The 18,174-nt window shown below is 36.9% G+C and overlaps 1 protein-coding gene across 11 annotated transcripts in view; it reads right to left on the reverse strand.

Moving 5' to 3' along the window:
- The window catches only part of LOC139116045 (cAMP-dependent protein kinase inhibitor beta-like), a 126,546-nt gene that overhangs the window by 26,026 nt on the left and 82,346 nt on the right, over window positions 1-18,174 (reverse strand). For 2 of the 11 annotated variants that reach the window (XM_070678543.1, XM_070678551.1), the window contains one exon: window positions 3,419-3,594. The exons of the other annotated variants lie outside the window; for them this stretch is intronic. In XM_070678543.1, coding sequence (XP_070534644.1) covers window positions 3,419-3,443 — 25 coding nt within the window. In that variant the 5' untranslated portion in view covers window positions 3,444-3,594. Of the gene's footprint in view, window positions 1-3,418; window positions 3,595-18,174 lie in introns of those variants that run through there. 11 annotated transcript variants of the gene reach the window in all.

The raw sequence follows: 18,174 nt of genomic DNA on the forward strand, positions 1-18,174 counted from the left end.
CCATGACGATTTCTCAACAGCCAAATATGGTAACCATAGCACCTGATATAAATTTCCCTTCAAACAACTACATGCAGTCTTGAAAGGTATCCAGGCACTGTATCTAGGCAAAGTTATTAAATTTTTAATCAATTTGTGATTAATGCTCAGGGTTCGGAAGTCATATTCTTTGAAGGGTAGAAAACTCCACATGAAAATCCTGAAGTACGGCTAACTTAACACCTGCAGCCAGTACATTGTATGGCGTGTTAGAACTTATGATTTATGATATTCCTTGACCTGAATGCCCGGAATACATTCAAACACTTGCAATATCACCGTTCTAAAATTGGAACTACCCAGCTGATGCATGACAGATCACACTTCTTGTGAACTTTTCACAATTTACTGGCAGGCAGTGCACGCACATTTGAATTATGTGATTAACGTATAACTTTACATCTGAGTCATATCAGTACAACTTTTTCTTCATACATTTGTTGCTATAATGTTTATTTTAGCATGGTTTCACTTTGAATATAGAGAATAATCCTAAACTAGCATGATATGCTCATCAAACATTTAAAGAGAAAGTGAAAGACTAAAACTATTTATAGTTTCACCAAAAAAAATCAACTTTTTGTCATGAAAACTATTGCACATGCGTTAAAAGTACTTATTAATAAGAGATCACCATCTCAAACTATTGCTGTGGTGACTATTTACCCACAATGCTTTGAAATATCATGCAGTTTGACCCCTTAGCACAAGGCAAAAGCTATATAAGGTAGCGAGAATTTCTATTGAATAATTAATGAGGTCAATGTTGGAGTTTACGCTGTAACTGTAGCATGGCAATGGTAGCTTTCTAGGCAGTGCAGAATCTAATGGAGAGATGTACTATTCACCAAAGACCAATGACTGTATGATGCCTTCCAGCACATGAGGTCAAAGGTTAGAGTAGCTGTGGTTGATATGAATATTATAATAAATACGATGCACACCATGTAAAATATTCAGAAAAAAAATTAAAAATCAGAGCTAGTATCGCTTTAGGGCTTGTACAGAATTTACAAGGCTGTATAATTCACATCACGTTTACGGAGTGTTCCATAAGTACGTATGTATACACAAAGTGCACACATTCCATCACAGTTGTTAGGCAAAGCTTTCAGGTCCATATGTAAGAGGCCTTTCATAATCAAAAGTAGTACACCCAAATGACATGAGGTTAAAGGAAATGCTAGCTCCAAGGCATGAGCCCAGTCAGGTTGTTAAAAAATTTTCAAGTGAACGACATTTTGTCATTGATAGATGGTACAGTGGCTAAATAAGTTCAAAGAAGCTGTATTCAACCTTCAAGGATGAGAAATATGTGATGGGAAAATCTCTAGGGCATGTAACATGACAAATAAGTCATACCGCTGTTAATAAACCATCGCAGTGCTTTCCAGAAAAGTACAAGGTAATTCATATGTATTAGATATCAACCAGTAAATCTTTACAGGTATTTTGGTTCAGAGGGCTATAAACAAAAAGAAATGGAGAAATTGTTCTAAAAACTACATCTACAGCCTTCTTGCTTTTGCAAAAAAGTGGCAGAATTCTTTTTAAAAAATATAGGTATTATACTCTGCTCACTCCTGAAAAATATGTGTCTTAAATTGAGTCTTTGATTTGAAAAAAATGCATGTCCCCATTTGGATGGCCTGTTCCACCCACAACAAATTGTTGCATGCCCAACTGGGTGCCATGGATGGGTATGAATATTGCAGAATATTGCAGCAATGACAGTATGGCATGTCAGCAGTGACATCCTATTCTGATGCATAGAGCCATGAATTACAGTAAGTATATTTAGCAAGAAAATTAATTGTGGGTATTTGTCTTTTGAAAGGAGTTAATGAAGACTGAGTCACACTATTCTGAAACTAAGTCAAACCAACAATACATTCTATAATAATCTTAGAACAGAATTTGTCAAACAATGGCTAAATATAGAACAACTGTACTGATACTTGCCTCATAGCTTTGATTTTATTGTCTAAGAAATAATTGTACAGGTATCACTTCAATGAAATGACAAAATAAACTGTACATCTAGGGCTCCACTATCCAGACTTGGAGAAGATCTCAATAACACCGTGCAAAAACTAAGCTTGGGAAACAAAATTACGAGGTAGAACAAATTATTCCCCATACTGCAGTAGTTTTACAAGCATTACATGGTACAACTGTTACGCATGGTAATTGTGCTCTTCAATGGAAACATATATTACCTAAACCCCTTTTAGGCAAAATGCACCGTGGCAGCTGTTAAAGAGAACTACCTGTATTACCGACTCTCCAATGGTCTGTTAAAAGGGAAAACAGCTTTTATACATCTCCAACGGGTGGTATTAACGGCAATGTACTGTAGCATTCGATAGCAATGATTTATTATTGCTCACGAACAGAATGATAACGTACTAAACTCGTACCAGTATGCCTTTCTGAATTCAGAATCCTTCCAAGTGTCAACAACTTGCCAGTACAATGCATATACATCTATATCTTCACAATTAACAATTAAAAGAAAACATTGTCCTTCTTCAACAATTTTACACAAAACAAAATTAAACAAAATCTGGCAACTAGTTTAAAACCCATAAAAATTACTATACGATTACCCTGATTTCATTAGAAGAATATAGAGCTTAGAAACTTGCACAAATTATTTAAATTTCACAAGAGGACTACAAATAAAGTTTATGAAATCTCAGCAAGCACAATCAGGAAACTCAGTGAAACTGCTATAAACAAAATTTTATGCAATGTGCAGGTCAAAAAAACCCACGGAAAATGTCAGATGGGAATTTCTCTGGCAGGCTGACTGTATATGAAGGCAATGCATTTAATATCTTGTAGACTACGCACAGAAGAGAGAACACTTGGCCCTTTATCAAAGTTTGCCTGTAAGCTGACATTGTGAATGCAATTTATCCCTCAGCGACCCTCTGAATTAAACCTATCTCCTCCTAGTAAAGGGGATTTTCCATGATTGTGGATTTGATAATGCTCGAACTATCGAGGAAAAGCAATTTAATTACTTGTGCCTGACAATTTCCAGCAGCTTAAAGCTGCTGGGTGTCCCACCCCTTGACATCCATGCATCCAGCTTAACCACAGGGAATTCAGCATGAGTCAATTATTTCCTTTAGGAAGTCCCTTAATTCTACAGCTCTCATATTTGGCATAATTTCAATATCTGCCGATATCTGAGTCTTTTACGTACCCATCATCGTGTAGAAATTATTCCTGACCAAACAAATACTAGTTGGACTTTGCAATTTGAAAAAATAATAAACCAAACCTGAAGTGAGTGTTAATACTTCATGCCAGTCAAACAACCTTCACAACAAAGCAAACCATATTTAATAATTGCATTTCAAGTGTTTACCTTCGTCTCTTGCTGAATCTGCCATACTATCAAGCACTTGTCATTTCATATCCATCGTTGTGGGCATGGAATATCCAGCAATCCCTTCACCTGTGCATACACGCCCCTAATGGAATTCCTTGTTATCAGATCCAGGCGTCGCATAACATCAATCACTGCTCTAACGGGAATGACAGCTTTCATACATTAGCCGAAGAATAAACAGAAGCGGAAATATAATTACCGTCCAAGAGATACTAAGCCAGCTGGATGACAGTTGAATTTTACACAGTCTGCAGGCTCACAAACTGAACACAACCTTTCTTTACAGAACATTGTCAAATGTATTTTCTGCACTGGTGGAGATATTAAGTAGTTTCAGAGATCATGGCCAGGTTTATGATTATAATCTTTTTGGTCAGGAGAGTTTTGAACCAGCTGTTATGCATGTGTGTAAATTCCAAAGCAGAAAGTAGCAATCAAGTTTTATAGTCTGCTGCAAAGCAACAGTCACATATCCATTGAATGCCTGTGTGTGCAATGATATACAGATGGAACTGTTGAAAAGCCACATTAAGCATGCTCAGTGCCACAAGACTTAGTCCCTGGGTGGCCCTCATTTCCAGTCTGGCACGCATCCCACACCAATGATGGGAAAACAGTTTGCAAGTGTAAAGAATAAGTAACTTAAAAATTGCATTATTTGGACCAGACAAAAATAATGAAATATCAAAATTATTCAACTTCATCAAGCACATGCAGCTAGGATATTGTAAATCTTATACATGCACACATTCCAGTCTGTATGGCCAGTAATCACTCTGTTTGCAATCTCTTTGCTATCATGATAATGAGAATACATATTACCAATACCGGTATATGAATATGAAAATCGATTTAATGATAAACAACATTTTTGCTAAATTTTTTGCCATTTTATGTAATGTCACAGTATAATAATTATGAATTGTTTTTCCAAATGTAAGAATTATTATCATTATTACAATTTATTGCTTTCGTTTTGAAACTGTTACTATTATATTGACAAACTATATGAGTGAACTATATTAATATAGATAAAGTGATTCTATAATTTTATTAAGGAGTGATTAGTAGTTTTATTGAGGGCTTACATATTCAGCTACAGGGTTTTGAAATCATATTGGTGATCAGTGGCACGGCTATACAACGAAAACTTGCTAAATATTACCATTGTGCTGGAATTGTTGAAGTAAAAATAGAACTTCTAAATGCAGAGAGCATGAAAACCCAGGTCTACCTGTAAACAGCGCCCTCATGCCATAAAGAACACCTGCAAGATTCGGACTCAGCTGCAGTGTATGTGTCTGCTAACAGAAGCACACCACTGATGAATGTAAAATCCAATTACATTCATAATCCAATGCGTCCCCGAGGCATATCTATCAATATTTCATGCTGTCTAAAGTCAGTGTTAATACATGTATGTAGGTTATCCCAAATGTACATGATTTTCCTGGGGATTATGCGCTGTGAATCAGGCTGCCCTCTGACCATACTTACTCCAAAAGGGGAAAATTATTTGATACTTGGATGAGGGGATCAGAGGACTGTTAAAAATCGAATCAATAGTGCCAGCAGAATTTTGAAAAAAATACTGTGATTGTCTCTGAGTAGGACAAAGAGACAAATATTTGCTATTCATACTTGAAAAGTTCATTCCAAAATGATTTACTGAAGGGCTGTATCTCTTCTACCCCTACAATGAATGGTTTATCCCTATGTAAAAAATTACATGCGGATATTTAATTAAAAACAGGAATGTCCACTGAATACGAAGTTCTGTGTCATAGATTCTAATGGGTTGAGTCTTAAAGGACTGATCAGTAGAAAGTGAAGAAATCAAAAAGGAAAGTCAGTCGGTAACAATATCGAGCAACAAAAGACATAGAAACGGGATAATTGTATATTTATGTACTACACAGTCCTAACTGGATATCAAGTCTAACTCAGTCATAAATTACTTTCTGAAAGTCACATTTTGCCCATCCATGTTGAACTAAGGGTGGATAAACTCTCAAGTGTAATGTCATAGTGCATACCAGTACACGGCATTTCCACACCATATTTCTACTTCAATAACTGATATATATTCCATGAGATTTTTGGAAAACAAGTTTACTTGTCATCACAGAATGTTTAGGGTAGGTTATCAAAAGTGGCCAGGCTTGAACATTTGGGTGACCTGATTTGATGAAATGAAAGTGTTTGTGTGGTCTTTCAGCAACATTACAGTATGTGCTTTTCACACCATGAATTGTGTTATTTCCGACGCAGTATACATCTAACCTAGGTGTATAGTGGACTTCAAATGCACTTGTCATAGTGTTTTTCTTTAATAAGCCTGAATTTTGATAGCTGTATGAGATTAATTGTCAAAAGTCACACAAAGTTGGGTTCAATCTGAATGAACTAGTTTTATTATTAATATTATTATACACCTGCATCTGTAACCTATTGTGTTTCATCGCACAGTAAGTTTCAGTATCAGAGGATGTGAAGTCCAATAACTTTGACGCAGAGTACAATCACGTTAAAGGTATTACTGGGCGCTGTTTGACCTTTGACCTCATAACACTTAACATCAACATGGGGGAAAAACAAGAGTAGATTTTACACTTTTTACAATAGATATACTTCGAAACATTCCTACTTGACGCAGTGAATGGTGGTCATTCCAAAACCTGTGAATTTAAATGAAATTATGCCACTGACCTACAATTTCTACATCATGCACTATGCTGCGCGGGTTGAAATTTCGTTCTATGGCACTTTAATAGCGGACACGCTGAATGCGTTCCCAGTCTGCTCGCAATCGCTCAGTGCATTGCAAGAGAGACATTTTGAAAATGCCTTAATTTCCACTTTCTTGTGGTGAAATTGGACTTATAAGGTGTATAATAATAAGATTATTCACAAAATACCGAGATTTATGTCCTCGTTCGTAGTTCACTTCGGTGATCGTCCTTGGCCCTTCGCATCTGCTGCACAATGTACTCGGACATAAATCCTGGTATTTTGTGAATTACTTTATATTATTATCAGTACTTGGGCCTCAGCCCAAGTACATTGTTTTCATTCCGTGGGAAAAAACTCTGTAAGGTATAACCATTCCTGGCTGAGACCAGGGAGGGCAAAATGTCTTGGCTTCATCTTTCTTGGCATAATAAATGGCGTAATGATGTTAACTGAATGGAAGTGCTGCTCTCAGCCAGTCTTGAATAAGTGAGATGTGAATATTAATGCTTCTCTATCTGAGTTTTTGCCCAAAATCTTCTGAATATAATCAAAATGTGCATCGAAATGCAACAATTAATGCACCCTCCGTTTCCTAGGCGATGGCACGACCCTTGCTACACCCACTGGACGAGCCAAAGTGGGAGGGGTAATTTCAGTTTGGTCGAACAAGAGGGCTCGAGACAAGAATTTAACATTTAAACTTGAAACATGTTTAATCGCTGACAAGATGTGGACTAGTGTTAACCGAAGTAAAATTGTGAAAAGGAAAGGTTTTATATCCCGGACACAATGAAAAACATTACGACTGGAAACTGTACCCCCAGTTGAGAATAGTAATGCCCACAGCGATGGAGAACACTTATCCTTGAGCTGAGAAAACCAGACCATCATTTCGAAATAGAGCTGCAGATTCGAGAAGCTCGTTCAAAATAGCTAGGTACAACCCCATAAAGGGGTGGTTTCGAGTTTTGAGGGCAAATTTCGCCTCCTTCATATAGAAATCGTACGTTTGTTTTTCCAGGAGAACACACCATTTGACACAAAATTTGCATGTGAAGGGGTCGCCAGTAAGCACGTGGTCAAATCTGGCATAAGAAACAATATGAAATGTTGGGTAAAGCCAGTCCAAAATAAACTGATTTGAACTTTTGTGTTTTGTAATTTATACCACTGCAGTAACATTACCTTTTTTTGACAACATCACACAATGTAATATGTTTTGAAACTGAATACTCGACGTATTCTGTGTCTCCTTTGCTAAAAAATACGGTATGCCGATTACCATGTAAGGAGATGATGACGTCAAGACAGATTTGTAGTGTGTTTGGTCCTGGATGGTGCACGAAGTTTTGTCAAGGTAGCTTGTGTATTTATTTCCTAAATGGGAGAGATTAGGGTCGATCTAAACGAAGGCCGAAGAATGTTATGATCCTCTAAGCGAGCTGAACTCTAACGCGAATGGTTGGATAATTTGGAGGATGTCTAGAATGATTAGTCTCATTAAGATTATTTGGCGGTCAGTATTGAATTTCAACTGCGTCACAAGTTTGCGAAATGAGTATTCCGTCGAACGGTCAACGAACGATATTTTAGAAATCTGGAGACATGGCACATCGCATTTTTACATTAATATTTTATATTTTACAAAAGATGTATAGAAGCAATGATTTTGTCGAAAATTCTGAAAAAAATATAGGAAGATTTGATCGCGAACACATTTTCACTTGGGGTCAACTAGCTCTGCGTACGATGCTGTGTGGTCCGCTACAGCTAATCGCCCCGCTCACCACAGCCCTGCAAAGACGTACATAGGGTCGGTGACTTCAAATCCATTTTGGGACTTGACGTAAAAAGCCAAATTACTGCCGAAATTCAGCGTTCTTGGGCCCAAGTCGTATCCCAGCCTACCTCAGCTACTCGATCGCTTCCAAAAATGACAGTCTTTTATTCACTTCTCGTAAATAACCGTCGATGTCGGCAACTCTCTCGCTAGCCCTGCGTACGATGCTGTGTGTTAGCTGTAGCACATAGCATCGTACGCAGGGCTAGGGGTCAACATGGGGTCGCAGCCATGTTGCCTCAAAACTTATTTCTGTCTGCACTCAAAAATGTCGGATATGAACCTGAAAAATCGATGAAATTTTGTCAAACTTCGGCGAAATTTCAGCATATAGACAAAAATTTCATCTAGGTAAGCAGGGCTCGAAATTAACTTTTTACCCTGGTAGTCCCAGTGGGCTACCATTTTCTGAAGTTGGTAGCCCAGCGACAAGGTCTGGTAGCCCATGCATGAATGAAGAGGCTTTTTTTGTAAAGAATATTTTATTTATATCTAGACAATGAACGATTTATTTTTCATGATTCTATCCAGTGAGTGAATTTTCTAGTCATTTGACATCAATACCTGCTGATCATGGCCTTAGGAGAACGGTATAGCATGTGTAGTGGACGACGGTGACGCCTCAAAGTTTGACGACCTATTCACACATACGCAGAGCTTTGATGTACGCAATGACAACGACTTTTCACTCACACGTGTAAACATAACATGGCTAAAAATAGATTGGCTATGAATTTCAGGATGACAACTTGGTACAGTCATGTTCCTAATACTTTCGTGGCAATTTTGACTATATTTCCCCCGGAAAGCTAAATGTGTGGATGGCCCGACAGCTTTTTCTTTGCAGTTTGAATAATTTTGTGTCCAATTGTGATTGATAAATTGTGACTAAATAAATATGAAAATGAATTTTCATTGGCCATCATTTCTCGAGCCTGTTATCCAAGTACATCAGTTCAGATATAAATGATATTTTATTGAAAGTTTGTCGCAACAAATTCGACATGTCCTTTCTGTGTCCAGCTGGGTGGACTGTATGATCATCGGTATAGCATGTGTAGTGGCGTCAGCGATCAACATCATGTCGCCCACTAAGTAATTTCATGTCCCAGGCTTTGGTAGTCCGTTTGGGCTACCATTTCATGGACTTGGTAGCCCCAGGGAAAAGTTGGTAGTCTGTGGACGCGGGACTACCGCTAATTTCGAGCCCTGGTAAGGTAAATTTACTGAAATTTGATCGACAAATAATCCTGAGCTTGAACGTGACAGCTCGCCTTCTCCGGGAAGTCAGTATCCAGCTGCTCACACACAGTTGCCCATATGGCCAGGTTTATGAGATTGTTTTCAAGCGACGGCGGCAGACCGTACGGGGCTCTGGATATGAACCTACCGCCGGTGTAGCTGTAATAACTGTTGCGTTGTTTTTAGTGCCCACGGACGAAGTCCTGGGGGAGTTATAGGTTTGGTCATGTCAGTCCGTCCGTCCGTCCGTTCACGCAGATATCTCAGACATGCCCTGGTCAATTTCTTTCAAACTTTGCACAAGAATAGTACCCAACCCCATACAGATGCACGTCGATTTCTTTCACAATGCGATCGAATTTGGCCGTGTTAGAGGACTTTTTAGTTTACACCTCCATAGACTCCCATATATAAGGCAGTTCTCCATTGACTTTCATGTATAAGGCCAAGAAAAATAAAAATTTAGTTTCTCATCGTATTCATATTGCCTAAAGGATGCAGTGACACAGTTTTTTGTCCCCACGGATAAAGTCCAGGGGGCTTATAGATTGGGTCATATCCGTCCGTGAGTCCATCAGTGAGTCCATCGGTTCACGCAGATATCTCAGACATTTTGACAAAATATCATGTGACCTTGGTGACCTTTGACCTCAAATATACATTATTGTCCATAACTCAGTAACCACAAGTGCTAAACCTTTCATATTTGGTATGATGGGACACCTTATGACGCCACATATTGTACCTCATTAATTATGCGCATATCTAATTTTGAGCGAGCCAATGAGCTAGAGGTCTGATTTTTGGTATATAGGGATAAGTTAACAATATAATTTGTTTGACAAAACGTCACGTGACCTCAATGACCTTAAAACTCAATATACATATTTGTCCACAACTCAGTAACCACAAGTGCTACACCCTTCATATTTGGTATGATAGGACACCTTATGACACCATATATTGTACCTCATTAATTATGCGCATATCTTATTTTGAGCGAGCCAATAGAGCTAGAGGTCTGATTTTTGGTATATAGGAATAACTTAGCAATACAATTATTATGACAAAATGTGACGTGACCTCAATGACCTTTGACCTCAAATATATATATTTGTCCACAACTCAGTAACCACAAGTGCTACATCCTTCATATTTGGTATGATAAGACACCTAACGACACCACATATTTTACCTCATTAATTATGCGCATATCTAATTTTGAGCGAGCCAATAGAGCTAGAGGTCTGATTTTTGGTATATAGGAATAACTTAGCAATACAATTATTTTGACAAAATGTCACGTGACCTCAATGACCTTTGACATCAAATATATATATTTGTCCACAACTCAGTAACCACAAGTGCTACACCCTTCATATTTGGTATGATGGACACCTTATGACACCACATATTTTACCTCATTAATTATTTGCATATCTAATTCTGAGCAAGCTAATAGAGCTGGATGTCCGATTTTTGGTATATAGGGATAACTATAGGATAGAAATCTAATATGCCCATCTAAATATTAGACATCTACCATCGAGAACAAAAGAAATTTGCTGTAATTTGAATTTTAAGGAGTTTAAGCAATTTCACTATAAATAAAGAACCCCTGCCTCAAACTCCACAAAAGTTGCTAGACATATTTTGCCGTTGTCATGCCATTGCTTCGTTTATTATCAGGGCTCGAAATTAGCGGTAGTCCCGCGTCCACAGACTACCAACTTTTCCCTTGGGCTACCAAAGTCCATGAAATGGTAGCCCACACGGACTACCAAAGCCTGGGACATGAAATTACTTAGTGGGCTCGACATGATATTGATCGCTCTGAGATGACCTACGCTCGGTCCGACAGTCAACCCAGCTTGACACAGAAAGGCCAGACTATGACTTTGTTATGCAAATTAAAATGCGACAGTGCAGTCGAATTTGTTGCGACAAACTTTCGATAAAATATCATTATCTGAACTTATATGTACTTGGATGACAGGCTGGGAAATGATGGCCAATGAAAATTCATTTTCATAGTTATTTAATCACAATGTATCAATCACAATTATTATACACAAAATTATTCAAACTGGAAAGAAAAAACTGCCGGGCCATCTACAAATTACGCTTTCCGAAGTGTACCAGATCATCCCATGATAGTGTACTATGGTGGAGAAATATAGCCAATTGCCACGAAAGTATTAGGAACATGACTGTACCAAGTTGTCATCCTGAAATTTTTAGCCATGTTATGTTTACACGTGCTGAGTGAAAAGTTGTCAAGGCGAACATCAAAATTTGTATGTAAGTTCTATGTATGTGTGAATAGGTCGTCAAACTTTGAGGCGTCACCGTTGTCCACTACACATGCTACCGTTCTCCTAAGGCTATAATCTGCAGGCATTGATGTCAAACGGCTAGAAAATTCACTTCCTGGATAGAATCATGCAAAATAAATCTCTCATTGTCTAGATTATAAATAAAAATATCATATCCTTTACAAAAAAACCTCTTCATTCATGCATGGGCTACCAGACCCTGTCATTGGGCTACCAATTTCAGAAAATGGTAGCCCAATGGGACTACCAGGGAAAAAGTTAATTTCGAGCCCTGAATAACCAGTTAATCAAATGCCTAATTGACAGGAGGAAATTCAAGACCATATTGAATAGTAGTACAGTCCTCAAAATTACTCTATCTCGGCCCAGTACTCATTGCCTTCAGCAATACTGCCTTGTTATCATTACTATTATTAGCCATGATCTGAACTCAATAAACTGTTGAGCCTGTGGCTTCTCACACAGTGTATAGCAATACAAAATTTACTCTTATAATCTTCAGGCAGACAAATAGAGCAATGGACCCAGCTGTAAGCATCGGTATTTATTGACAAAAATCTTTCAGAAAGGGAGTCCAGGATACTTAGGATAAGGCTTGAGTACAGAGTTGAAATCAAAGGAATATTCTTAAAATAGACATTTCAGCTAACAGCATTTGAGACCTATCCCTTCACCATTTTTAAAGTGAACCAAATTGTAAAGCTTCTCATATTCCATAACCTATTATGATTACCTTGGCAGGGAAAGTGAAATACAAATAGCATCCTCTATGGCCATACAAAGTGTATTATCTTTTATTCAAAACTGTTCCAAGCATAGGTGTTAACTTTGACTGGCCATTATGGCTTGGCTTTTCTCAGGTGTACGCAGCAGTCACTGGCTGGTATCACATTTATCCCATGATTTACGCTAGTCTGCCAGAGTATAGTGCTTTGATATTTAGTATACCGGTACATGCTTTACGGCGATCGAGTGGCGAGCGCGCAGTCAGCATTGCAACATCCTTAGCTCGGTTATTGAACCAATCTTTTTGAGACTGGGGATTAGCCGAGCGGTTTTGTTTGTGGCCTCTGCCGCTAGGTGATTGGGTACTGTGCATTGTGGGTTCTAGCCCGATTGAAAACCACCATATATTACATGTGAGCTATTTTAGGAAAAAGAGAGGAATTAAGTATCGTGAGACTCAGTTTTCAAAATGTTCAAATTTCAACATTTTTTTGAAAAGTATTATTTACCATTAACATATTAAAACTTTACTTACTGTCAATAACTTGTTCTGCCAATAAGGCCGATCTTCCATAAGGTCAACGATAAAAATTTTAGGTTAAAAAGTACAATTAAATTATCAAAACAAACAAAAACATACCAGAAAATGTACAAGAGAAAAACAGTAAACACGACAACCACACTACAAAGCTAATTAAATATTATTGTATCAGAGCTGTTTGAATAATTTTTATTCTTGCCGTTTTCAACTCTATAAAGTATTTATGGGCCTAATTTTTTGGAAACAATATCAAATTGCCATATTTCCAGCTTGTGTTAATTAGCTATCTTGTAGTTCTTCACAGATCAAAAGCAATGTGGCTTTCTAATGAACCTAAAAAAAGGGGTTGGAATGATGCAGTCTGTCACAGAGATAAAATCTGTCACAGCTTTGCCCTGCAGGTGACCACATGGGAACAATGCGGAATAACTAAGGCAGTAAATACTCCAGGGAAAATCGACAGCGTCTACTGGCAAACACTCTCAATGGTAAACAACTCACACATTTGCCACAGAAGCCTGATTAGATCAGAAATGGTGATACGGCCAAATTTCAATTAAGAATTTACCCTGGGGACAAGTCACTGCTTGAATTGGAGTGTTTGAAAATGAAAGTAGCTCTTGTCACAACTGAAGGAGATAGCCTGCAACATGTACCTTGAGAGTGAATTGAGCCACACAAACATACAAAGTCCTAACAGGAAGAACTGATAGCATATCATGAAGTTACATGTAATGACCTATAGCTCCGTTGACAAGGATCACATCAAATGCCACATGACATATAGCATCCACAGGAACCAAAACATTAGCTTAATTTGATTTGTAGTGATATCTTCAGTAACTGAATATCACTGTAAAATGTCCAAATTCAATTTTCCCATCATTCAATTGTGGCTACCCTGGACTCTAGAGAATGTAAATCAACTGTCATTCCTTGCACTTGAGATCACTGGGATTGAGTAAACAACTGAAAAAAATTTACATCATTGGGATTGGATAATTATTGTTTGCATGTTTTGGATAATAATAATGATAAATATGATAACATACAGTATCTTGCTTGCTTGCTTGACAATAAAGGTTTACTTCACATTTATAGCAATAAAACTTTTACATTGAAATAAGGTAAATTTTCTCATACAAGATAAACTAATGAACAATAAATATAACTGTATATTTCTTTCTTTATGTAATGTGAAGATGTAGTATATGAATACACAATATTCTGACAGACTTATCTGTTTGAACTTTCTGTTTCTATATTATGTCAGTAAATTTATCTGTGCTATTTTTAGATGCTTTTTAAGCCCAAATTATGATTTTTGAGAGGAGTATTCTAATACGCTATAGAAAATAGTATTTCCCAGACAAGAGATTCATGTTCAAAAACTGCAGAAATTGAAATAATAACTGACGGACACATCCAAATTTACTTGCTGATGCGACCAAGTGGTTTTGAGAACTCTTTGCTGTGTGAGTTGCAGGGTGCTGCCTGATTGACAGATCATCAGTTCACATCAAACCATTATTTCATATACTACTGTACTGAAACAAAACAGTACTCTCTTTCTGCTAGATGCTCAAAAAGTTTAAGATGAAAAGAAGTGCCAGTGACTGAATGCTTCCATTTTATCAGAATGGAAGTAGCCAGTGAAAGTTGAAAATATATGTCATATGTAATGGCATAAATATATTACATAAAGGTACATTCATATCAGTTGTTTCAATACTGGCCAATTTCAACATGCACAAAAATACAGATGCTCAACTTTTAAAGAAACTATTAAGATACCTGTATCTGTGCTGGACATTCACCTGTAAAGAATCTCATTTTCTGCATGAACGTTCACAGTTGTTTTTCAATTCTGTTCATTTGCAGTATTACAGTAGGTTACTGGGTATTGATGTAGATGAAAAGCTGCTAATTCATGTACACTTACTTCACTCTGCTCAAATTGTAACCATCCAATGGGGTTATTGTTACACAGAGGGTAATTTTGAGCTATGATATACTTGGGTACTCCAATTGTTTATTGCCTTGATTATCCCATTGCCAAAACATAATTGACACATTGTACCGTACAATACATTTGCAGAAAACACATTGAACCATATGCCAAACCACCGTCCGAGGGACGGTGGCCAAACATACCATAGGTACATTCATGTACCATGTGACCTAAAACCGTTTATAAAAGACTAAACTTTTAGAGTTGAAACTCATGCTACTAGTGATGTGTTGAAAACATATGATATTTGTCAGTTTAAAAGCTCCTGTTGTGTTTCATTAAGACTTGCGTATTTCATCATTGGTTTAGCCTGGGGCTTACATAATTATCCTTTTCAGCATCAATCAAATTGTGGCAGAAATACACAGCTGCTCTTTTTACACAGCTGGTATTACTGATAATTTTGAATTAATGTATCTATATTAAGTAATTGCTGCACATTAAACTGAGTTCCAGGAAACATTTGTTTGCATAAAAGTTCATATGCAGTATTATCTCTTTGAGGGCTTACTTCAATTATAAAACCAGACCATAAATAATGGCCTTTAATGCACTTTCACAAAATCCATCTTGCATTTATGAGAAGTTAAATGCTCGGTATGTATACACACAAAATGTTCTCTGTTTGAAATGAAAATTTTGAGAAGTACTTTGTGAATTATGGCACTTTTCACTAGAAAAATTGAAGACCAAATCAAAATTCTGATGTCTTTTACTTCTTGTGTTTTCAGGCTGCATAATTAACCTTTTGAGCGCCAAAGTCAATTTTTGTTGCCTTTAATAATATCCTCACTCAATTTTTTTTAAATTTTTGCTAAAACTTTGATAAAAATCTGTAGCCGATGAAAAGCAATGTCCATTTCGTTCAAAATTATCAAATAAATTACAGAAAAATTCATAAAAATTGGTAAAATGTTGCACTAAAATTTTGGTGGGAAAAATTACAGCACTCATAGGGTTAATGTGTAAATGTTCATACGTGATTTGAACAAAGTTCCAGTACAGAATGAACAATTACCAACCCTATCTGTACATGAATGGCATTATGAACGAGGCAATTGTCTGTATGCTGTCATCATTGAAACTATCATCCACACTATGTCAAAGCAATATTGTAACAGATCCTTTGGCACTTTTGTTTGGGATGCTTGAATCATAAACACAATGAAGACTTGTGAATGGATTAATAAGTTGTCAAAAAACAGCAACTTAACTGATACCTTATCGGACGCTTAGACAAGCTAAGTATCATCAATGTGTGTCATCAATAGTAGGCTGCATAATTCTATGATTTATACAATTATGCAAAGAAGTATCTTGCCAGTTGTCATAGGCTGAATAACAGTATTAAGATATTACATTTTTAGTCATCTGCCACCGATAGTGAATGCTGACTTGGCAATTTTACTGGTAGTCTGTCGCCATTGCACCAATTCATCCAAATTTGCTTTATCACAGAATTAACAGACTCCCATCACCATTTGCTTTCCTTTGAAAGTTATGTTTAGTAATTAACAATGTTTTTAGATATAAATTAAAAGCTGATTAAAAAACTTTTCAGACAAGTGTCAAATACCAGGAATCATTTATTTTTGAGAGATTTAAATTTATTTTTATGTATCCTGTATCATTCTGAAAGCAATTGTAAGTACATTACCATTGATAAGCATTGGTTAGCTTTCCACCTTACATTTCCCATAAATTACATCCTAAATTTATTGTGCAACTTCCCCTCTGACGATTGCAGCCTATATGCCACAATGAGTGGGCAACTGGCAGTTTTCCACAAAAGCAGAGACTACCGGTATATTTACATAATGCCAACAGATGAACGCACAGAAGTACGATGCCACAAATGGCTTCCTGTTTTGGGGCTTTGATAAATTTTAATTCTAAAGTCTGGGGGAGTCATGTACCGGTATAGGGCTTGCCTATTATAAGGTTTCAATGATATATAGCTATGAAAGCTAGACTAATTCTGTTGATACAAGGCTGTTTCATTATGTTGACGTCTAATTCTAGGAAGGGGCCGGGATAAAGTTGATTATTATAGTGGCTGATCTAACAGATCATCCAATGAACTGTTCAAGCAATGATGGTATATCACTTTCTGATATTAAGAGTGGTTTCTTTTTAGTCAATACCAATCTACAGAGGTCAGAATGTTACATATTCTGTGCAACAGGGACGTTTGTTTATTTCTAGCTTGTTTATACCCAGCGGTTACTAAACTGTCCTAATTTTCACTTTACACTTGCAAAAACAAACAAGCAAGTAATTTTACGGCCATAGGCGATAAAAGCAAGATACAATATGCTGATTAGACATGGCTGGGTGCCATACCTTGGCACAGAATTTGAACTCTAACCTTGGCCATGATAAATTGGTCCATATATTTCTACACTAACGTAACACTCGGCGCCATACCACACAGCTGCAGCATTTCAAACAGACAGTATTACACCCCTACAATGTGATCTTGATCAACAAAAATTTCATAGCCTATAAAAAATTAATTTTACTTATACTGTAGTGAAAATTTATGTTGGTCAAATTATTAAATTTAGTGGGTAATTTCTATGATGCGTATGTCTTAAGAAAATATAAGTAATTTCCTGATTTCAGTGCTTGCACTCAAACGTGTGATATTACATATCTCAGAAAAGGAAAGATGTGCTCGACAGCTGTCAAGACAGCAAACGGTCTCCAGCGTCAGGGGTACACAGTCCATTGTTTGGGACATAATGTTTTCATTAATGCATGTCTCACATAGTTTTTCACTTCAAATTTTGGGATGCATGAATACGTTAAAACAACTGCTAAGCAGCTTATCGGGGTTTTTTGCATAATTTTGTAAAAAACCCAAATGCCTATAAAAAGGCTATGTGGATCATGTAATTTGATTATTTTCTTAGAATCCCAAAGCTGCCAAGATGTAAATAGTTCTGGTTGACTTTCAGTCAAATGATGACTATGTGACCCTAAACGTCATCAACAAATTACCATTGAATCCTATGGGGTGTGTGATATTTGATATATGAGGCGTGTAATAATAGTGGTAGTATGCAAATCAGATGATGGAGGTGATGAAGAAGATGATGATGATGATGATGATGATGAATTAATATTTGATTCAGTTTCTGGTGAGATCTCTACTTGCTGTTGCAACACAGAATGACTTTATCACATACTGCACCAATTTTTTATGCACATACAAAACTTTCAGGCAACAAAATCTAACAAATAGCTCATACAGCTCAGAAACCTAATCAAATGCCATTGGTGCGTAACCTGGTAGAAATT

Source organism: Ptychodera flava, chromosome 17, assembly GCF_041260155.1.
Source record: "Ptychodera flava strain L36383 chromosome 17, AS_Pfla_20210202, whole genome shotgun sequence".
Taxonomy (NCBI): Eukaryota; Metazoa; Hemichordata; class Enteropneusta; family Ptychoderidae; genus Ptychodera; species Ptychodera flava.